At 34.4% G+C, this 24,018-nt stretch overlaps 1 protein-coding gene and 1 pseudogene across 1 annotated transcript in view; one reads left to right on the plus strand and one right to left on the minus strand.

Annotated features, from left to right (window-relative positions):
• The window catches only part of ADAM32 (ADAM metallopeptidase domain 32), a 132,533-nt gene that overhangs the window by 7,344 nt on the left and 101,171 nt on the right, over window positions 1-24,018 (plus strand). The window contains exons 2-6 of the mRNA XM_016127384.2: window positions 4,531-4,610; window positions 12,359-12,420; window positions 14,699-14,774; window positions 22,027-22,103; window positions 23,669-23,846. Of these exons, the coding sequence (XP_015982870.2) occupies window positions 4,531-4,610; window positions 12,359-12,420; window positions 14,699-14,774; window positions 22,027-22,103; window positions 23,669-23,846 (473 nt within the window). The remainder of the gene's footprint in view (window positions 1-4,530; window positions 4,611-12,358; window positions 12,421-14,698; window positions 14,775-22,026; window positions 22,104-23,668; window positions 23,847-24,018) is intronic.
• Window positions 2,724-2,842, minus strand: LOC118609663 (annotated as a pseudogene).

The following is a 24,018-nucleotide window of genomic DNA, read 5'->3' on the forward strand; positions in this document are numbered from 1 at the left end:
TTTTAAAAGTTTATTCGGTTCCACTCCCTCCTAGCTTGTAAAGTTTATGCTGAAAAATCTGATGATAATCTAATGGGTTTTCCTGTATATGTTATTTTCCCTGACTGCTTTGATAATTTTTTATTTTTTATTAATTTTTGACAATTTTTTATACAATGTGTCTTGGATAAGATCTTTTTTGTTGGGCTAATTGAGTGTTCCATTTGCTTCTTGGATTTGAACATCCAGTTCTTTTTATAGGTTTGGGAAATTCTAGTCTTCTATATGTTTGAATATGTTCTCTGTTCCCTTCTCTCTCACTTTCTGGTAACGCATTAATTTTATGTTGCTCTTCTGATAGTGTCAGATAGTTCTCGTATAGTTCTTTTATTTTTTTTTTCACAAGTGTCTCTCCTTTCTACATCATTTCTAGATTTCTGTCTTTGATATCATTAATTTTTTTCCTCCATCTGGTCAGTTCTATTTTCTATGCTTGCTATTTTATTCTTCATCTCTGGAAATTCTATTTGGTTCATTTTTAGAGTTTCAATATCCTTGGTAATGTATTCCTGTTGTTCATTGATTTTGTTTCCTAATTCTTTCGATTAGAATTTGCTTGCATCTCATTGAGTTTTTCAGAAGTGCAATCTTGAATTTTCTGTCATTTAAATGGCATATTTCTATATTTTTAAGTCATTTCCCACTTGCTGCAAGAATAATCATAAGCAGCACTTATGGCTTTAGCTTTTATCCCAAGATAATTCACAGATTACAGTCCTAACCTTACCCCCAAAGTTTACCTCAAAATATCTTGCTTTTATTATTATATTCACATCACTCTTTTATGTTGATAGTTTTGGAAACAAATTACATCATTCTATTTATAGCATTCTATTTTTAATAGTGGTATTTCCATTTCCAAAATAAAGTAATTTTCAATCGCCCGAAAATGTCAAATCCTAGAAAACAGCATTCCTACCTGTGATGTTAAATTAACGCTGGCAGCAAGCTGCACATGTTTTTTTTTCTAAACAGGAAAAGGATGAAGCTTAATTTTTGGAGATTTTGAATTTTCTTTTTGAACTCCTTGACTCCTTAGTTGTTCATGGTGTTTGATAGACTATTTCTTCACAAGGCGTTAATGGAAATGTAATCTTGTTCTTCTTTTTTTTTTTTTTTTTTTTTTTTTAATTCGTTACAGAGGGATTACTCCTTAGCAGGTTCATAAGAAGAAATTTTTTCTTTTGGTTTCCAGTAGGTGGCACCTAAGCCTCCTACACTGCCCAATCCTACTGGATAGCTGGTTTGATGTTAAGGATCCCTTTTGTCCTGGAAATGTGTTTATCTCCTCTGTGCCCATGTTGCCTAGGTTCCAGGGTTCCACCCCTGAGGAAGCATGTGAAGGGCAATGGGAGTCTGAGCCTCTTAAAAGACCCTGAAGCCCTGGTACTGCTTCAGTTGTCAAGTGCAATGCTCTGTTGCTTCCTTGTGAAGCAGCCTGACTGGATAGGGGTTCAGTGAATTGAAAGAGACTGGCTTTGGGTGTGACTGTTTTCTTTCCAGTGATATTGGCTCAGGCTTCAGCTATTTTCTGTCTCTATCCCCCTCTCCTATCTCTGGGGCTGTAATGAAGGAGACACAGGCCTGGAACTTGCACCTGGGTTTGGATATTCTGGAAAAACCATCAGGAGGACCATGGGGGTGAGAAATGCTGTTTATTACTCATGAGGCAGGGAAGCTTCAGCAGCGGCCATTTGGAGCAGCAGAAAAAAAGCTGCTGCTAACCAAGTGCAAGCAGTTTTTTTTATGCACGTAAGCAGAGTGAGGAGTTATCTCATTGGGGGAGCAGCCACCTTATCAGATGGATGAGAGCAAGATGTGCTGCTTGGTTACAGGAGCAGATAACTTCCATGGGAGCACCAGAAAAGGTCTTTGGGAGCAGACACTGCTGAAAGCTCTTTGTGTTCTGCCTTCCTTGGCAGCTGGCTGGGCAGCTATCAGTTTTCTGAGTACATGGAGGGGCTGTGTTCTGAGTTAACCCTAAAGAGACAAGCTGCTATATATGTTTCAGTTCTGCTTGTGCAATATACCCTGTGGGCTGAGGAAGGGCATACTCTGGGATGGTGGAGCACTGGCAGTCAGGCTTGGTGACTCCCCTTTCTTCCGGTAAGACTGTTGCTAAGACACAGTTGTCACCCCCTCTGCACTCAGTCTTTGCCCTGCTTTCTAACCTGCTCCCTGGATTCCACTGTGTAGAATATGCTTATCCCTCACGCAGGACTGTTCCGGGCTTCATGGGGTCAAGAAATTGTCACTTTGTTTTTTTATTCTCCCCCTCGCCCTACTGGGATCTCTGGGCTGCTTTCTACAGTGCCTGGCTCTGTCTTTCTCTGCTCCCTCTCTCACGTGCCTGAATAGCCCACCTTTTTGATGTTCTGATGCGCAGATCCGTCTGATGTGCAGATCCGTCTGATATGCAGGTTGATGTTATTTGTTGAGATGTGGGTGTTTAGCTCTTTTTAGTTTCAAGGGGAGAGATCAGGGGAGATCCCTTACACCACCATCCTTTTTATGTTAGGCTAGATTTTTATCTTTGATATCATTAAGTCTTTCCTTCATCTGGTCAGTTCTATTTCCTAACTTGCTATTTGGTTCTTTTTTTAAGTTTCAGTCTCTTTGGTAAAGTACTCCTTTTGTTTGTTGATTTTATTTCCTCATTAATTGAATTTTCTTTGTTTTTTTAAAGCCTACAGCACCTGGTGTTCCTAGGTTGTCTCCCATCCAAGTACTTACCAGGGCCAACCTTGCTTAGCTTCTTAGATCAGACAAGATCAGGAGTGTTCAGGGTGGCATGGCCATAGACATATTCATTGAATTTTCTGAGTTTTGTTATAGCTCATTGAATTTTTTCAGAATTGCAATCATGAATTCTCTGTAATTTAAATTATATATTTCCAAGTCTTTAAATTTATTTTCTGGAGATTAATTTTTATTCTGAATTGCCTTGTTACCTTGATCGTTTATGGTGTTTGATGGATTAGTTAGTTCTCTGTTTGGGCATTTCTGGTAATAAAATTTGATTTTTAAAAGTGTTTAGCACTTCTCTATTTAGCAAGTTGACTCTGTTTTCCAGTAGGTGGCACTGAACTGCAAATTTTAATTTTCTCTTGCACTGCTAAGACTTTGTGGATTTCTGCAGGGTGATGGAAAGTATTCTATATTCCCTGGAGGGTGGCTGTCCCCCCTGTGACTAAGTCGCCTTGGTCTTAGGGTACCTCCCCAAGGAGGAATGTGGTGAGCATTGGGGTCCCAAGCTGTGAAATCCTAGCACTGCTTCCTACAAATAGATGCTGCCAGCAGTACTCTGAGATGTCTCAGGTGCCTTCACTGGGCTTTGACACTACAGGGGTAGGAGTGAGGAGGGCAGGGAGAATCATCTAGGTATCACTCAGATAAGTACCGTATAAGTACCCATTTATTTGTATGTTTGTGGCTTTTTTCTGCTCTCAGTAATGGCAGCTTCCAGACCTAAGCTGCCACACCTCTTTATCATTGCCCCTATCACTGGGTTAGCTGCAGTTTGCTCTTGCCAGCTCAGGAAAGAATGTTTCTACTTCTCCAGTTGTCAGGGCGATAGTATGCTCTGAAACCTGACACTCCTTGCTACAGTTTCTGCTGGAGCCCACTGAGTGCTCTGGAAGGGTAACAAAGGTGGCTGAAGGTCTGAGGCTTTGTTTTTTGCCTGGTAATAACGACGGCTGCTAGACCACAGCTGCTACACCTCTATGCTCCATCTCTGCCCCTGTCACTGGGCTCATCCATAGTTAAGTGCTGACTACTCAGGCAGGAATGTTGATACTACCTCTCTGCTCTCTATGACTGCGAAGTATATATGCCATAACCTGATTCCTCTCCTGCTTCCGGAGTCTGGCAGTCTGGAGTCTGTGGCACCTATCTCCATTCTTTCCCTTTCCCTCCTCCCTGGTTTGCTGAAATTGCCCACCTTCAGATGTGGCAATGTGCAGATTTCTCAAATGTGTTTGTGTTGAGCAGGGAATCCTTTGTTGAATTACATAGCTGTCTAACTTGTAACGTAAAGGGGAGAGACCAGGAGGACATCTCACATGCCTTGCTGCTTATGTCACACGTGATTTTTTTTTACTTACAGGTCATATGCTCATAGGATTTCTTTATCTTAGACAGCCAATAAATTTAGTAGAATAGTCTCTGTTTAATTACTATTTTTTTTTTTTCTGTAATGCAGTGTACTTTTCAGCCTATTGTTTCAAACTTATTAAGGAAAGTTTTCTTGAAGTACGCGTTCGATTTTTTTGGTCTATTCTGTTTACTTTAGGTATAGCAAATTTTGTGCAAGTTGATATTTTCACCTGTATATTTTATTCTCTCATAACTATCTTGTCTTTTAAATCATTTTCAAGATTTTTAAAGGATGATGACTCATATGCATAAGTGAATCTTATGAAAGTTCCTGGACAGATATTTATTCACATTTAAGACACAGTTATTAACTTATTTTTTTTATCTTTTCAGATTCTCAAAATTCGTTTCTACAGATCGTATTTCCAGAGAAAATTCAAGCAAATACAAGTGATAAGTCAGAAGTAGAAAATGTAAAAGATATTTTTCATGATCAATGTTATATGAAATTTCTTATTTTTGTTACATAGCAGTGAAATATGTCAATCTTATTATAGTATGAATATAAATGTCCAGTATTACTTCTGATAAGGAATTTAAAGTTTTGATGGTAAAAGCAAATACATAAATCAAAATATTCTATTTTTGTCTAACATTTATCATTTCCTCTTGGTAAAACTATTAAAAGTTCAGATACAGCAAATAACGTGGAAGAATTGGGTACTTATCTGAGTAATATCTACATGATTCATATGAAAAGGAGGATAATTTCTCCAAAATGGATAAGGAGTCTGTTTAAATTGACCTTCCTTAATCTCTACCCTAGCACCTACCAGTTCTCAAAGAGAAAAAACCCTTTATTCTATTATTTTTGTTAGAAAGGAAGATACTTTATCTCATTCATCAATTTATTTAACAAACATTTCTCTGGACTTGTCAGCATCGCTCTATGCTAATTATCTTAGGAGATAAAAAGAAATACAATGAATCAAGCCTTGTTTTTAGGTGGTCAATATTTTGATAACATTTTATTTTTAACACTATTATTGAGGTATAATTTGCACACCACAGAATTCATACATTGTTAATGTATACAACTCAATGATTTGTGTATAAATAGAATTATATAAACATTACAACAATCCAATTTTGAACAGGTCTGTTGTCTTAAGAAGTTCCCTTATGCCTTTTTGCAGTTCTATGTTTCCATTCTCAGCCCTTGGCAACTGCTAATTTCTTTTCTGTTTCTATAATTTTGCCTTTTCTAAGCATTTCACATAAATGGAAACATGTGATAGACCTTTTGCATGATGCTTCTTTCTCTTAGGTTTATCCATTTATAGCACTTATCAATAGTTCATTAATTTTTATTTCTTAGTAGATTTTGTTTATAATTCACAAGTTGATAGACATTGAATTGTTTTCAGATATTAGCTATAATGAATAAAATTCTGTTATGAACATTTATGTGTGGACATAAATTTTCCTTCGTTTTGGGTAGGTTCTTAGTGAAATTGCAGTGTCATATGGTAAGTCTGTGCTTAACATTTAAAGAAACTGCCAAACTGTTTTTCATAGTGACTGTACTATTTTATACTTCTCATCAGCAATATATGAGAATTCCAGTTTTTTTTACTTGTCAGCACTTGATGTTGTCTGTCCTTTTTGGTTAAAGTTATTCTAATGGGTGTGTAGTGTTTTCCACTGCGGCTTTAATTTAAATTACTCGTGAAATGATGTTGAACATCTTTCATAAGCCTCTTAGCCATTTACACATCTTTTTTTTTGTGAAATGTTTATTCAACTCATGTACTCATTTTTAAATTGGATTGTTTTTATTTTCAAATTATAAGGCTTCATTATATATTCTAGATACAAATTATGTATCTAATATATGATTTAGAGTTATTTTCTGCCAATTTGTGTCCTGACTTATTGTTTTCTCATTGGCATTTTTTGAAGCACAGACATTTTCAGTTTCAATGATGTACAGTTGATCAAATTTTCTTTTTACAAATTTTGTTTTCAAGGATTGTGTTTAAGAGCTATGTTATGGACTGAATTGTGTACCCTTGTCCCAAATTCATATGTTAAAGCCCTAATCCCCAATGTGACTGTATTTGGAGATAAGACCTTTAGGAGATAAAGTTAAATGCATTCATAAGAGTGGGGCCCTAATTTGATAGGCCCTGTGTCTTATAAGAAGAGGCAGGGGCCTCAGATTTCTCTTTCTCTCCACCTGCACACAAAAAAGGTAATGAGAGGACACAATGAACATATGGCCCTCTAAAAGCCATAAAGAGAGATCTTACCAGAAACTAACCCTGCTGGCACCTTAATCTTGGACTTCTGGGCTTCAGAAGAGTGAGAAGACAAATTTTTGCTGTTTAAGCCACTCAATTTGTGGTATTTCGTTAAGGCAGCCTAAGCTGACATACAGATTTTGGTTCTGTGAAGTTCGATGTGGCTGTTACAAATACATAAAAATGTATAAGTGGCTTTGAAATTGGGTGATATAGGTAGAATTGGAAGGTTTTTTTTTTAATATAATTTTTAAAAATTTTCCAAGTACAGTTGACATACAATATTATATGTTTCAGGTATACAACATAGTGATTAGACATCCATATAACTTACAGTGATAACCTCAGAAAATCTAGTATGCATTTGACACAATACATAGTTATTATAGTATTAATGACTATATTACCCATGCTATATTTTATACCCCATGACTATTTTGTAACTTCTAATTTATACCTCTTAATACCTTCCCTTCTTTCACCCATCCTTCAGCTCCCTTTCCATCTATTAATTGTCAAAATATTCTCTGCATCTGTGAGTGCTTCGATTTTATTTGTTTGTTTATTTTGTTTCTCAGATTCTACATATGAGATCATATATTTGTTTTTCTCTGTCAGACTTATTCCACTCAGCATAATACCTTCTATGTACTTTAATGTTGTTGCAAGATTTCATTCATTTTTTATGACTGTGTAATTTTCCATTATAAACGTGTACCACTTTTTCTTTATCCATTCATCTATTGATGAACACTTAGGTTGCTTTCATATCTTGGCTATTGTAAATAATTCTGCAATGAACATATGGATACATTAGTCTTTTTGAATTAGTGTTTTTGGTTTCCTCAGATAAATACCCAGAAGTGTAATTGCTGTGTCCTTCTTTGTCTCTAGCTATGGCCTTTGTTTTAAAGTCTATTTTGTCTGATATATGTATTGCTACTGCAGCTTATATATTTATTTTTGTTTCTATTCTCATGAAATATTTTTTCATTCCTTTATTTGCAGTCATTGTGTGTCTTAGGATCTGAGTGAGTCTATTGTAAACAGCATACGTAAGGTTATTATTTCTCTATTCAGCCACCCTGTTCCTTTTGATTTGAACATTTAATTCATTTACATTTAAAGTAATTGTTGGTAGAAATGTCATTATTGTCATTTTATTATTTATACTTTTTATCTTTTTTTCCCTTAAAGAAGTCCCTTTAACATTTCTTATAATATTGACTTGGTGGTGATGAATTTCTTTAGCTTTTTCTTTTCTATGAAACTTTTTATCTCTCTTTTGATTCTAAATGATAGCTTTTCTAGGTAGAGTAATCTTGGTTGTAGGTCTTTACTATTCATCACTTTGAGTATATCATGTCATCCTTTTGGCCTGCAAATTTCCTATTGAGAAATCTGCTGACAGTCTTATGGGAGCTCCCTTGTATGTAATTAACTACTTTTCTCTTGCTGCTTTTAAGATTCACTCTTTGTCTTTAAACTTTGAAATCTTAATTATGATGTATCTTAGTGTGGGCCTCTTGTTTGGGACTCTATGTTTCCTGTGTTTGCATGCACGTTTCCATTGCCAAGTTAGGGAAATTTTCCATCATTATTGCTTTGAATAGGTTTTCAATTTCTTTCTCTTTCTTCTCCTTCTGGTACCCCTATGCTGTGAATGTTGGTATGCTTGATTTTGTTCCAGATGCCCCTTAAACTATACTCATTTTTTTTATTCTTCTTTTCTTTTTGGTATTCTAATTGTGTATTTTCTGTAACCTTGTCTCACAAGTTGTTGACTTGATCCTCTTTATTTAATCTGATGTTGATTCCTTATGGTGTATTTTTCATTTTAGTTATTGTAGTCTTCATTTTTGACTTTTTATGGTTTCTGTGTCCTTTTTTAGGCTTGCTATTTCTTTTTTGAAATTCCAGCTAAATTTCTTGAGCATTTATATCACTGGTGTTTTGGACTCTGTTTCTGGTATATGCTTGCCTCAATTTCATTTCATTTTTTTTTTGGAGAGGGAGTTTTTCTTTATTTGTGCATTGTTTGTTTTCTCATTCTGACTGCCTCTCTGTGTTTGTTTATATGTATTAGGTAGGTCTCCTACATCTCCCTTCAGTATTAAGTCTGGGTTAGCTCACCAAAAGGCCCAGGATACCTTGAGTCCTGCCACTCCCTGCTGCTCAGATGCTGAAAGTGTTGTAGCTGCCAGCCCCCAATAGACACACAGACCACCAGAAATCAGTGAGTTATAGGAAATACACTCTTTATTCAGCCATCTGGGTCTGCCAGGGGTACATAGACCCCAAATTAAGCAGCCCCAAAATGTAGAGGTACAGGGTTTTTAGACCCTAAACCCCATTCTTCATCCTGTTTGAACATACAAGTCTATTTTTCTTCTTTTTACTGTTAACCCACAGATTGGTTGTGCAAGTGGGGAGTACAGAAGCAGAAAGCTTATTGTTAGAGCGATATGTTCCCATGGGCAATAGCCAAGCAGTAATTTTCCAGCCAGCACAAAAGATGCTTCTACCAAGGAACTAGTAAACCTCCCACAAACTTAAAGCTACATCTGCCATATGGTTATTTTTGGCTCTTTGTGATAGAACAGCAAATCAAAAAAAAAAAAAAAAAAGAAAGAAACTACCATATTGGTAGGATAATTTACTGTGACCATCATGAAGAGTGCAGGGTGCAGCTGAATAATGGTAGGAGCAGAGAGGTAATTGTTTGGCATGCAGGTGATCCAATGGAGTGTTTCTTAAAATTACCAAGGCAGTCCTTCAGTCAAAGACTAATTGATTATGGGGTACAAGAGCCCAGCTCCCTTGCCTTAAAGTGGGAAGAACTCTGAAGCTCAGTTTATGCACTAGAGGTCTCCCAGGGGATTAGGGTAAGGCTAGAATTTGCATGAAATCATATCTACTTTGGTTTTATTTTACTCCCTACCTTGTTTTTCTTACTACCTTACAAGTTCCTCCTGAGAGTACTGCCTCAATAAAGCACTTATAAAAAAAGTATTTTTGTTTTAGACTCTACTTCTAGGGAACCAGTCCAGAATTTTTGTGAAAGATAAAAATGAATTGTCAATATAGATCACTGTAAATTCAGATAAATCTGTTTCTGGGTCCCCAAATGTTTAAGGATCTACAGGGATTACAGACATTTACTAAAATATATTTTGTGAAGGTGATTTTGGAACTATTTGAGCAGGTGTTCAGGAAAAGTGTTTACTGAAACTATTATTCTGACACATTGCAAATAACATTCTGGTAGACTTATTTGAGAAATTATATGGGGGAAGTTCCAGAAGGGACAGAATTTCTTAATCATCAAAAGTCTGTTGTTAGTTCTGAACAGACACTTCTAAGAAGACATACAAATGGCCAACAGACATGAAAAGATACTCAACTTCACTAGCTATTAGGGAAATGCAAATCAAAACCCCATGAGATACTACCTCACACCTGTTAGAATGGCTATTATTCTCCAAATAGCAAGTACAAGACAAGTGTTGGAGAGGTTGTGGGGGAAAAGGAACCCTCATCTTCTGCTGGTGGGAATGTAAATTGGTACAGCCACTATGGAAAACAGTATGGAGGCTCTTCAAAAAATTAAGAATTATAATATGACTCAGCAATCTTTCTTCTTGGTATTTACCCCCAAATTTGAAAAACATTTATCCATAAAGATATATGCACCCTGATGTTCATGGCAGCATTATTCATTGTGGCCAAGACATGGAAACAACTGAAGTGCCCTTTGATTGGTGATTGGATAAAGTTGTACATATATGCAATGGAATATTACTCAGCCATAAGAAAAGATGAAATACTGCTATTTGTGACAATATAGATGGATCTTGAGATTATCATGTTAAGCAAAATAAGCCTGACAGAAAAAGTTGAGAACCATAATATTTCACTCATATGTGGAATATAAAACTGAAAAGAACAAACGAACAAAATGAACAAACAAACGAAAACTCATAGACACAGACAACAGTTGAGTGGTTACCAGCAGGAAAGTGGAGAGGGGAAAGGAAGTTAAGCGGGTCAAATATATGATGACAGAAGGAAATTTCTCTTTGGCTGGTGAACACACAATGCAATATACAATTGACATATTATCAAATTGTACACTTGAAACCTATATAATTTTATTAACCAATTTTACCCCAATAAATTTAAAAAGTCTATTGTTAAAAATTAAAACACAAATTTGCCAGTATTGTTTAGTAAATTCTCTTTGGCCTCCATTAATCAATCTCTCTCCTTTCTTTAAGGATCTAGTCAATTTTCTTTGTATAGCCTGAAAATAGAATGCATTTCATACTAACTCTCAAAGTGAAAATACAGTTAAAGGAAATCTATATGGTACACTAAAATCTTAATGATTATTAAATTTTTGTTTTAATAAAAATATTCATCCAAGAACTACTTAGGGGAACTTGCCCATTTGGTCTACTTTAAAAAGAGATAATGATGCTCTGGCATCTGTCTTTCAGTTATTATTTTTCACCAATGCAAGTTTTAAAGCTAGGACATACTGTTACTTCAGTATCAGTGTCTTATGTTTGGTATTTCTGCCTTCTATCTACCATATACCTGTTTTATTTCTTTCTTCAATTTATTCATTGTTTTGACTTATAAAAAATAAGAATTCTTGGAATAATTAGATTTACAGAAAAATTGCAAAGATGCTAACAGTGTTCTCATATGTTCAATCAGTTTCTTCTAAAATTAGCATCTTATATAACTATGTTGATACATTAAATTTGTCAAAACTAAGAAATTAAAACTGATACATTAATATGAACTAAACTACAGGTTTTATTTTGATTTTACCAGTTTTTCCTCTAAAGTACTTTTTCTGTTCTAGGAGCTCATCCAGGTTACTACATTGCAGTTAGTTATTTCCCCCCAGTCTCCTTTGCCCTTTGCCCTGTTTATCAGTCTTTCCTTTCTTCTTTTTCATGATCTTGACAGTTTTAAAGAGTATTGGTCAGATATTTTGTATAACATCCATCAATTTGGAGTTCTCTGATGTTTTCTCATGATTAGGCTGAAGTTATGAGTTTTAGGGAAGTTTACAGTAGAAGTAGAGTGCTCTTTTCATTACATCATAGCATCGGGAACATGACCTCAATGACTTATCACCAGTGTTCTTAACCTTCCTGTTTCATTTTTGATTACTTATTAGACCTTTCAACAACCTGCCTTATTGTATTTTATTTTTTATTTGTATAATGTTATAGTTGCTTTTTATTATCACAGATCCTGGAAAGCTTATTCTTTTCTCTCTTCTAGTATTTGTGTCTTTTGGTTTTTATATGCTTTATAAAAGCTTTCTTTTCTATGCTCTAACTCTTGCTTTTCACATGTTCTCTTTTGTTGGATAAAATCTCATTACTCAGGTTCACCAACCTACTGATAGTATAATTTATTGCCATCCATGTTTTAACTTGAGAATAGTAGTGATAGAGTCAAAAACAATACCAAATTTTAAAAATCTACTGTTTAAAAATATAGGAAATAGAACACATTTAAAGAAAATGCTTAAAATAATTTTTGTGTTTAATGGTATGTCACTTATGTAGATATATCTTACTATCCCATTGATGCCATCTAAATAGACATTATGGCATAGCACATAGTCTCTTCTTTCAGAAGAGCTTATAATTCAGTTACATATAGATTACTAAAACTGCATAAAACCTTCAATTTGGCTTATTTTTGTGGAAATAGAATGAGTTATATAATAATTGCTAAAATTTTTGATATATTATAGGTTTTAAATCACATAGTCTGAGACATTTTAATTAAGACATTTTAAGCACTGTTTGGAGGAATTAATTAATATAAAATTGTTATTTTGCTTATTCTATTACATTTGTCTTCATTCTCAGCTGTTCTGTATTCTCTAGGAACAGATATCCTATATTATTCCAATAGATGAGAAACCATACATTGTACACCTTAAACAAAGGTAATACTTTTATTCTTTGGTTTTGGATTTCATTTTATTTATATGAATTTATTTACTTTTAATAAAAATGAACTATTAAAAACAATAAATGTAGTTATTAAAACTTTTAGTTGTCTCATGATAGACAGATGGTCTTCTGTGAATTAATTAGATTTTTGGTCCTAATGTCTCAAGTAGTCTTTTGTGAATGGGGCCAGCTAGAAACAGAAGCAATAGGCACTCACTTCCTGAAGATTAATCTATGTGATCTTAAATTGGTGGAACCAGCAGGATCTATATAATCAAGCCATGATGCCAAAATAAGAAACACGTCTGTAATTGATTATGTCAGTTAGTATTTGATTAAGGAGGCAGGCTCACTACCAGGGATGTGGAATAAGAGATTTAATACAGAAATTAGATCATACACTGAATGGGAACCAGTGAATAGTTTATGGAAAATAGTACTAGCTATGTATTATCATTCAGAAAATGGAGAAGATAGTTGAAATGACTTTTTGTAGGGTTTAGTTCTCTGATGGAAACCCTGTTGAGAAAAGCTAGCTTGGAAGTGACTTTTAAGAGGACAGTCTCAGTTAAATTTTGGGTGTAGACTACATGGAATTAGGGAGAGGTGAATTGTGAGAAAGCAAATGTAGTAAGTATAGAAAAATTTTCAAAAACATTGGACAGAGAAGAAAGAGTAGGCTCAGATAAATGTTTTCTAAGAAAGAAGAAAAAGTTTTTTTTTTTTTTTTTGGTGGGGGGAGTTTCTTCAGGAGAGAGTGTATAGGCAAGTGATTTCATTGTGTAAGATGCCAAGGGATGGCACTGAGTAAGAGTTAATCTACTCCTGTAGACAGAAGGGAAGAAAAGTATGGCAAATGACAACATGAAGAACTTTTTAAGGTATGTAAGAGGGAAAGTGGGAAAACTAACATTACATTTGAACATCTTTTCAAGACTTTGAACAGTGGTAAGAAAATAGGAACTGTAGTATGGTAGTTGGATAGAGCATGTGTATATTGTTTTGGGAAGTCACGTGCATAATGATATGGCAGTGCAATGCCAATTATGCCATTGCAAATAACATATAAGAAATAATGAGAATCAGAACTATGACTGTATAAAGGTAGGGATTTTTTTTTGAGATATACTGAGGTGACAGAAAAAAGATTATCTAACATTAGATAACAGTAGTGGCAGAAATGTAGTGGGGCAGTGAAGGAGAAGAGGAACAGTTCAGAGTAAGAGCAAATAGGGGCTCATTTTTGGAGAGATTGTACATGAAGTGCTTGTGGGATATTCCAGCAGAAATGTCTAGTCTGAAATTAAATTTTGTTTGGAACATGGGAGAGAGGTGTAGCTTTTAAAGCTATCTTTTTATGTAGATATAAATGAAAAACCAAAAGTGAACAAGATAAATCTATAAAGGTGGGGCTGAATATTAAAGGTGAGAAGGAAAAACAACCCAGAAATGAATGCCATGGAAATATTTAAAGAAGAATAAAGAATCCAGATGAAGGGATATATAGAAGTAGACAGAAAGGTATGAGGAAAACTAGGGGGAAATGGTATGATTGAAGGTGAAGAATAGATGGTTTAAAGAGAGGAATGTGGTCAGCAGTATGAAGCGCCTTACAGTAGGTGAACTTGACAGTTAATGGTCATTAGTAATCAATACGAGATGGATTTTAGTGGAGGATTCCCACTGGAAGCTAGTCTGGTCTAATTACATCACATTGGATTGAGCGGTGAGCATGAGGTAAGGAAGCCTAACTAAAGTAGCATAATAAGTACAAGGAATGGTATCAGGGAAGGTTGAACTTAGACTTAAAGTTTTAGTACCTGTGTTCAGATTTACATAACTTTCACACAATACTCTTCTACTTTATTATAAAAATAGTATGTATGCATGGTAGTTAAATCTAGAAAGAATGAAAGAACAGATAACTCTTATAATCCCACCTCCAGTTCATATCTTTGTAAATTACTTCGAGTAAAAAATTACATATATGTCAAAAGAAAATACTACCTTTGTCAGGGGTTGGCAAACATTTTCTCTAAAAGTTCAGATAGTAAATATTTTCAGTTTTGAGAGCCATTCTATTTCTGTCAAAATGACTCAGTTCTGCTGTTGTACCAGACAAACAGCCATAGACCATACAGAATTCAGTGATATGGCTGTGTTCCAATAAAATTTTATTTACATAACAAATGTAGGTCAGATTTGATCTGAGAGTGTTTGCTATATATGTTTTAAAGAATAACTTTTAAAGTTCTCTTTTTTTATGTTTAGATTTTTTTTAGCAGATAATTTTATGGTTTATTTGTATAATCAAGGATCTGTGAATTCTCATTCTTCAAATATTCAGGTAAGATTTAAGTTCTATGTTTTATAGATTTTTTATAGCATTTTTTAAAGTTTATTGGGGTAACATCGGTTAATACAATTATATAATTTTCAGGTGTTTATTATAATCTGACATCTATATATTCTATTGTGTGATTACCACCCAGAGGCCAGTTTACCTTCAGCTGCCATATTTTTGATCCCCTTTACCCCCTTAACCCTCCTCCAACACCCTTTATTTGACCCCCTTTACCCCATCTACCTCCCCCATCCTCAACCAACCTCTACTCTCTGTTAATTACTAGTCCATTGTCCATGTCCATAAGTCTCTGTTTGTTCTGTTCATTTGTTGCTTTTAGGTTTCTATCCCACATATTAGTAATATCACGTGATTTTCAGCTTTTCAATCTGGCTTATTTCGCTTAGCATGATTATCTCAAGGTCCATCCATGTTGTCGCAAATGGCAGTATTTCATCTCTTCTTATGGCTGAGTAATATACCATTGTATATATGTACCACAGCTTCTTTAGCCAGTCATCTATTATAGGACACTTTGGTTGCTTCTATTCCCTGGCCACTATGAATAGTACTGCTATGAACATCAGTGTGCAAATATCTTTTCAGGTATGGGGTTTCAAGATTGGAGTAAATACCCAGTAGAGGGATTGCTGGATCATATGGTAGATCGTTTCTTAGTTTTTTTGAGGAACATCCATACTGTTTTCCATAGTGGCTGTACCAATTTGCAGTCCCACCAGCTGTGTATGAGTTCCTTTTTCTTTGCATCCTCTCCAGCATTTGTTATTACTTGTTTTGTTGATTACAGCTATTCTGACAGGTGTGAGATGATATCTCATAGTGGTTTTGATTCGCATTTCCCTAATAGTTACCGATGTTGAGCATCTTTTCATATATTTGTTGGCCATTTGTATGTCCTCAAGGGAGAAGTGTCTGTTCAGGTCCTCTGCCCATTTTTTGATTGGATCATTTGTTTTTTTGTTGTTACTGAGTTGTATAAAGTCTTTGTATATTTTGGTGTTAGGTCCTTATCAGAGGTGTTGCTTGCAAATATATTTTCTCATTCAGATGGTTGTCTCTTTACTTTGTTGACAATTTTTTTGCTGAGCATAAGGTTTTTAGTTTGGCGTAGTCCCATTCATTTATTTTAACTTTTACTTCCCTTGCCTTTGAGGTCAAATTCGTAAAATCCTCTTTAAGTCCAAGGTTTTTGAATTTAGTTCCTATGTTTTCTTCTATACATTTCGTTGTTTCAGGTCTTACATTCAGGTTTTTAATTCATTTTGAATTAATTTTGGTGTTTGTTGATAGACAACAGTCTAGTTTCATTCTTTTGCAGGTGGCCCTCCAATTTTCCCAGCACCATTTATTGGAGTGGATTTCCTTTCTCCTTTGTATGTTTTTATCTTCTTTGTCACAAATTATTTGCCCATATAAATATGGGTTTACTTTTTGACTCTTGATTCTGTTCCTCTGGTCTGTGTGTCTGTTTTGCTGTCGATACCATGCCATTTTGATTACTGTCGCTTTGTAGTATAATTTGAAGTTAGGCAGAGTGATGTCTCCAGCTCTGTTCTTTTTTCTCAGGATGGCTTTGGAAATTCGGGGTCTTTTGTGCTTCCATACAAATCTGATGATTTTTTTTTGTTCTATTTCTTTAAGAAATGCAAATGGATTTTGATGGGGATTACATTAAATCTGTATAATGCTTTAGGTAATATGGTCATTTTAACTATGTTGATTCTTCTAAACTAAGAACACAGAATATCTTTCCATTTCTTTGTATCTTCCTCGATTTCTTTTAATAGGGTCCTGTAGTTTTCTTTATATAAATCCATCACTTGTTTTGTTAAGTTTATTCCTAGGTATTTTATTCTTTTTGTTGCAATTGCAAAAGGAATTATTTTTTCCACTTTTTTTTTCTTGTTTTTCATTATTAAAATATAGGAGAACTATGAATTTTTGAATGTTGATTTTGTGTCCAGAGACTTTACTGTATTTGCTTATTGTTTTTAATAGGGTTCTTGTGGAGTCTTTAGGATTTTCTATATAGAGAATCATGTCATCCATAAATAGTGACAATTTGACTTCTTCATTTCCTATTTGGATGACTTTTATATCATTCTCTTTCTGATTCCACTCACTAGGACCTCCTATGTTATGTTGAATGAGAGTGGAGATAGTGGAGAGCGTTGCCTTGTTCCTGATCTTAGAGGGAAGGTTTTAGTGTTTCACCATTAAGTATAATGTTGACTGAAGGTTTGTCATACATGGCCTTTGTTACGTTAAGGTACTTTTCTTCTATACTGATTTTGTTACGTGTTTTGGTCGTAAATGGATGCTGTATCTTGTCAAAGGCTTTTTCTGCATCTACTGATATGATTATATGATTCTTATTTTTTAATTTGTTTATGTGGTGTATCACATTAATTGATTTGCATGTGTCGAACCATCCCTAGCCTCTGGGATAAAGCCCACTTGATCGTGGTGTATAATCTTTTTATGTGTTGCTGTATTCGGTTCGCTAGTATCTTATTTAGGAGTTTTGCATCTGTGTTCAGAGAGATATTTGTATGTAGTTTTCTTTTTTGTGTTATCTTACCAGGTTTTGGTATTAGGGTACTATTGGCCTCATAAAATGAATTGGAAAGTATTGCCTCCTCTTTAATTTTTGAAAGAGTTTGAGGAGAATAGGTATTAAGTCTTCAATGAATGTTTAGTAGAATTCACTGGTGAAGCCATGCGGTCCTGGAGTTTACTTTTTGATAGGTTTTTAATGATTGTTTCAGTTTCCATACTGCTGATCAGTCTATTTAGATCTTCCAGATCTTGATTCAGTCTAGGATGATTGTATTTTTCTAAGTACTGGTTCATTTCTTCTAGGTTATTAATTTTGCTGTTATATAATTTTTCATAATATTCTTGCATAATCCTTTGTATTTATGAGATGTCAGTTGTAATTTCCCCTCTTTCATTCCTGATTTTGTTTATTTGAATCTTTTGTCTTTTCTTGAGTGAGCCTAGCCAGGGTTTTGTCAAGTTTATTAACCTTCTCAAAGAACCAGCTCTTTGTTGCATTCATTTTTAAATTTTTTTTTTGCTGTTTTCAATTTCATTTATTTCTGCTCTAATTTTGATGATTTCTTTCCTTCTGCTGACTTTAGGCCTCATTTGTTCTTCCTCTTCTAGTTTTTTAAGTTAAAGTGTTAGATTGTTTATTTGAGCTCGTTCTTGTTTTTGGAGATAGGCCTGTAATGATATGAACTTTCCTCTGATGACCGCTTTAGCCATGTCCCAAAAGTTTTGATATGTTGTACCATCATTATCATTCGTTTCTATGTATCTCCTGATCTCTCTTTTTATCTCTCCCCTGACCTAGTTATTCTTCAGTAGCATGCCGTTGAATCTCCATGTATTTGTGGTTCTTCCTGATTTCTTTTTGCAGTTGATCTCTAGTTTCAAAGCCTTATGATCAAAGAATATGGTTGGTATGATTTCAACCCTCTCATATTTGTTGAGGCTATCTCTGTGTTCCAGTATGTGGTCGATTTTTGAGAATGTACCAAAAATTTGAGAAGAATGTATAAGCGGCTGTTTTGGGATGGAAGGCTCTGTAAATGTCAATTATGTCCAGTTGGTCTAATGCATCATTTAAGAATGTTATTTCCTTATTTATTTTCTGTTGGATGATCTGTCCATATCTGACAGTAGGTTATGTAGATCCCCTACTATGATCATGTTTTGGTCCATTTCTCCCTTTAGTTCTGTTAGTAATTGCTTTACATATTTCGGGGCTCCCTGATTGGGAGCATAGATATTAATAAGTGTTATGTCTTCTTGGTGCATGATTCTCTTTATCATTATGAAGTATCAGTATCTTTCTTTACCTTTTGAAATTTATTTTGTTCGATGTTAGTACCACTACTCTTGCTTTCCCCCGAATGCCATTAGCTTGAAATATCATTTTCCGCCCTTTCACTTTGAGACTATATTTGTCTTTGGAGCTGAGATATGTCTCCTGGAGACAGCATATGGTTGGGTTTTGTTTATTGATCCATTGTGCAACTCTGTGCCTTTTTATTGGTGAGTTCAGTCCTTTTCCATTTAGGGTTATTATTGAAATATGAGGTCTCCTTATAGCCACTTTATCTTTTTGCCTTCTGGTAGCTCGGTGTTTCCATTGCTTTCTTGTCCTTGTGTTTCTGTTTTCTTTATTTGGTTAGTTTTGTGGGTTTTGCCTCTGGTTCTTCTTATTGTATATTATATACTTCAGTTCTGAATCTTTGGTGTGTGGTTACCACTACAACTATGAAAAGGATAGTTATATAATACAGTCATCCATTTCCTTCTTTGTGTGCCTTATCTTCTTTCCGCTTTGCGAATTTGAATCTTTGAAGGCCCCCCTTTTCAGTCATTGTTATCTAAGTTTGTTTCTATGTATGTTGAATGGTCATTATTATCTTTCTATAGTAATTCTCTTATTATTTAAGCTTATAGTGCTATGTTCTTGGTAAGGGGTGCACTACTCTGTTTCTATTTGCCTGATAGTCACTTTACTCCTAATTTTATTTTTTTGTTTTGTTTTCTTATTTTGTTTTAGATGAGCTGACCCCTTTCAGTATTTCCTGCAGTGCAGGCTTCATAGTGGAGAATTCCTTCAATTTTTGTGTGTCTGGAAATGTCTTAATTTCTCCTTCAATCTAAAGGAGAGCTTTGCTGGATACATTATTCTAGGCTGGTAATCCTTTCACTTAACAGTTTAAAGATTTGATACCATTCCTTTTTGACTTGTATGATTTGCACTGAGAACTCCGAGGATAGTGTAATGGGTTTACCTTTATAAGTTAACTGTTTTCTTCTCCCTGGCTGCCCTGAGAATTCTATCTTTGTTGTTGATTTTTGATAACTTTAATACAATGTATCTTGGTGAAGGCCTTTTGGGGTTGAGATAATTGGGTGTTTTGTCGATTTCTTGAATTCCAAGCTCCAGCCCATTCCTTAGATTTGGGAAATTTTCGTCCATTATTTGTCTGAAAATGCTTTCTAGTTCTTGACCCTTTTCCTCACCTTCGGTAATGCCCATTATTCATATGTTTCCTCTCCTGATGGTATCAGCTAGTTCTTGAAGTTCTCTTTCATTATTTTTCTTTCTTTGATTTCTCTCTTCTTCTTTCTGATTTATTTCTAGATTTCTTTCTTTGATATCATTGACCCTTTCCTCCATTTGGTCGACTCTATTTCCTATGCTTGCTATTTCATTCTTCAACTCTTGCAGTGTGTTTTTCATCTCTAGAAATTCTACTTGATTACTTTCGAGGGTTTTAGTATTCTTGCTGTCCTCATCTAGTTTTTTTTTCATTCCTGGAATTGTTGATTTGAATCATTTTGTATATTATTGAGTCTTTTTCAGAAGTACCATCCTGAATTCTCTGGCATTTAAGTCACATTATTTCTGTGTCTGTAAGCTTGTTTTCTGGAGATTTTTTTTCTTTCTTTCTGAGATGCTTGTCACCTTGGTTGTTCCTGGTGTTTAATGGACCATTTCTCCACCTGGGAATTAATGGAAGTATATTCTGTGTTTGTCCAGAAAAAAGATTTATTATATAAAGGTCTCTCTTTAGCATGTTGCAAAGAAGGCACTTTTCTTTTGGTTTCCAGTAGGTGACATCTAAGCCTCTTGGATCCCTTCTCTATATAAAGTCTTAATAATGCCTTTTAAAATTTTCTTGTTGATATTTAATCACACTTGCTGCTGTCATATTCAGTCCTTGTCAGTGTTAGCAGCAGTTTGAGTGGTGTTTGCTCAGATTCTCCTGGGGTTCTGTGGTGATCGGTCTTGGAGCATATGAGGGGAAGGGCCTCCTGGGTTGGGAGTTGAGGACTGCTGCTCAGCCTCAGTTTTGCATCCAGGATCAGCATAAATCAGCTGTTGTTCCTCTATAGTTTCATCCCGCTTCACTGCTTTCTGCTCTGATGACTGGGCCCTGGTGCCGGCTGTTAAAATTTCCGGCCCATCCAGGCAGGCTGATCAGGCAAGTCACTGCACCTTCATCCCTCCCTCTCCTCTTATTTATGGTGATATAGATTTGACTTTAAGTGGTGAACACATGATGCAATGTATAGATGATGTGCTATCAAATCATACACTTGAAATCTGTGTAATTTTATTAAACAATGTCATTCCAATAAATTTAATTTAAAAAATAGAGAGAGAACAAGGGCGCCAGTAAATATAAGCGGTCAAGGAAGTTACCTGTTTTGTTTTTATTCACAGTGGTTATCAATATATGATGTGCCATGTATTTGTATCTATTTAATTTATTTTCTGTTTCTCCAATGCAATATAGTCTTCATAAAAGCAAGGCTTTCGGTCTGTTTTATCCACTGATATATCTCAAAGGCCTAGAATAATGCCTGGCACATAGTTAGTATATAATACAAATTTGTTAAAATATTGAATCGAACACCTTGTTACTTCATTTATATTGTATAGGATCATCAGTTTTCTTTTCTTGCTCCTTTTTCTCTCCTCTTTCTTCTAACATAAAGCAATGTATTAATAAGAAATCTTACATTGATTTCTACAAAAGTTATAGCACTATTGAGTCTTAGAAATTATATAAACTTCCTTTTTTTCTGTGATGATGTTTGTTAGATCTCTAGCTTAATTGTACTGTGACCAGAGACCAAATTTTGTATGATTTTAGTTGTTTAAAATTTGTTCTTATACTTCATGGCAAGCATATGATTTTGTTTTCGTAAATGTTCTCTGTTCTTGAAAAAGAAAGTATATTCTACAATTTTAAAGTGTAGTGTTCTACTCACATTAGGTTGTTAATATGCTGTACGAATCATCTATAGATTCTGAATGTTTGATTTATCAGTTACTGACAGAGTGTATGTTTAAAATCTTTTACTATAACTATACACTTCTCTGTTCTTTTTATTCTTTCGATTTCAACTTTATATATTTTGAAGCTGTGTTATTAAGTTAATACAAATTTGGGATATTAATATCTTCTTCATGAGTTGAAACTCTTATTATGAAGTCTGCCTATTGCTAGTCATGCTAGTTAATATAGTTAATGTAGTAAAAGTGGCAAATGTAGGGAGCCTTTTTTTCTGAATGTCACTTTATTTATACAGTTATGAACTGTGTAGCCTGTGAAAACTATTCAGAAAGTTCTATCTAGTAAGAAATCGTTAGGAAGTTTTGCCAGTTTCTAAGTAACTACCTTACTTTTTTCTTTTCTAGACTCAATGCTACCACCAAGGATATGTTGAAGGATATCCGAATTCCATTGTCACACTCAGCACATGCTCTGGACTGAGGTTATGTATCTTCTGCTATCGATATGTGAACATCATAGTTGTGATACTTGTTGCTGACTTTGTTATGTTGACATTAAGTGTGGAGCTGGAAGAAAATTCCTGTATAGAGATTATTCAGTTATATTTTCCACTGAACATGTTTCTTTAACCTCTCCTTAGTTTCCTCACTGACTAGAGAATTTCTAACTTTCTTGACCGTTTATATTTACTGGCACCCTTGTTCTTTCTCTATTTTTTAAATTACATTTATCGGAATGACATTGTTTAATAAAATTACATTGATTTCAAGTGTGTGATTTGATAGCACATCATCTATACATTGCATCATGTGTTCACTACCTAAAGTCAAATCTGTATCACCGTAAATTTGATCCCCTTTACCCTTACCTGCCTTCCCCCTCTCCTGTTTCCCTAAACTGTTGTCTACAAAACTGTTGTCGGTATCTATGAGTTGTTTTTTTTTTTTTTGTCTTATTGATTTGTTGCTTTCAGTTTTATATTCTACATATGAGTGAAAGCATATAGTTCTTAACTTTTCCTGTCTGACTTACTTCGCTTGCTTTTTTACTTAACTACAGCAATGACAATTGAATGTGTTTGACTACAGAAAGTTTGAGGAGCTAAGTTTAGGGTAGCTTTTTTTTTTTTTTCCAGTAAATAGAGTCTTTTTGGTACCTACTATATACCAGCTACTAGCCTAGTGTTCAGAGATATAAAGTGAAATAAAGGTAAACAAGGTATACTTTTTCTCAAGAAAAATCACCTTTAGAGATAGGAAGCAAATTTTATATATAAACAAATAATTACTAGCATAGTACTCATTTTTCTAGTAATATCAATATCTGAAACTCTAAAAATTGTAGGGTGTCCTACTTAGTACTTACAGATTTCTCCATTCTGTCAGGAAATTTGTCACTCTGATTTTGTAGTGTAGGATCCTTGTTTCACAAACAAATGTTCCTTAGTGCTTTTACATGAAATTCTGAAATTTGGTTTTTAGGGAGTAGTCACTTGAACTGTTACCTGTATTCAGGGAAGAATAGTTACAAACATTTTACTTTTTAAGGTCTCGCTTTAAACTTCTTATTCAGACTATGTTCATAATCAAAATTAATAAGTGCCTTTTCATAATTACTGCTAAATTATATTCTGTCAATAAAATTGCTCAATATATAGCTGATTATAAGTATTGTAATCATTTTTCTAAATTACTTCAAACCAGGGAGAAATTCATCAGGATTTCTGTATTGCCTTTGTTAAGTCACTGACCTGGAGGACAGGAGAATTTCTTGATCACTATAAATGCTGTATACTTGTACACCTAGTGCGGATTACATAACTTCTGCTGCATTTATAACTATAAAAAATGAAATGGGAAGTTAGTTTTGTGGATTGGGAGAGATCTTTTGTCTATTCAGAATCATCCCCCAAATATAAAGAATTTGAGTCAAGATACTGAGCTCAAAAACATTCTATATTTTCTTCTCCTTTTTTTTTTATTATGACCGAGTTATATATTATAGAATTGATTAAAAGCACTTAAATTTTTACTCTTAATTTTACAGAGGAATACTGCAATTTGAAAATGTTTCTTATGGAATTGAGCCTCTGGAAGCTGCAGTTGATTTTCAGCATATTCTTTACGAATTAAGGAATGAAAACAATGAATTTGCAGTTCTTACTGAAAATACCCATGGCACAGAAAAAAACCCAATGGACTATAACATTTTTATTAGTGAAAAAGTTAGTTGCATATGATTTTTACTACTTTCACGGCAGTTACTGCTTTAATTAATTGATTTATTTCTACTGTTATTATGTTTTTAACTTTATTTTATAAGTTTCAGGTATATAGTATAGTGGTGATTTATATAATTTATGAAGTGATCTCTCTGATTACTCTAGTACCCATATG

Source organism: Rousettus aegyptiacus, unplaced genomic scaffold (assembly GCF_014176215.1).
Source record: "Rousettus aegyptiacus isolate mRouAeg1 unplaced genomic scaffold, mRouAeg1.p scaffold_m13_p_11, whole genome shotgun sequence".
In the NCBI taxonomy this organism is placed as follows: Eukaryota; Metazoa; Chordata; class Mammalia; order Chiroptera; family Pteropodidae; genus Rousettus; species Rousettus aegyptiacus.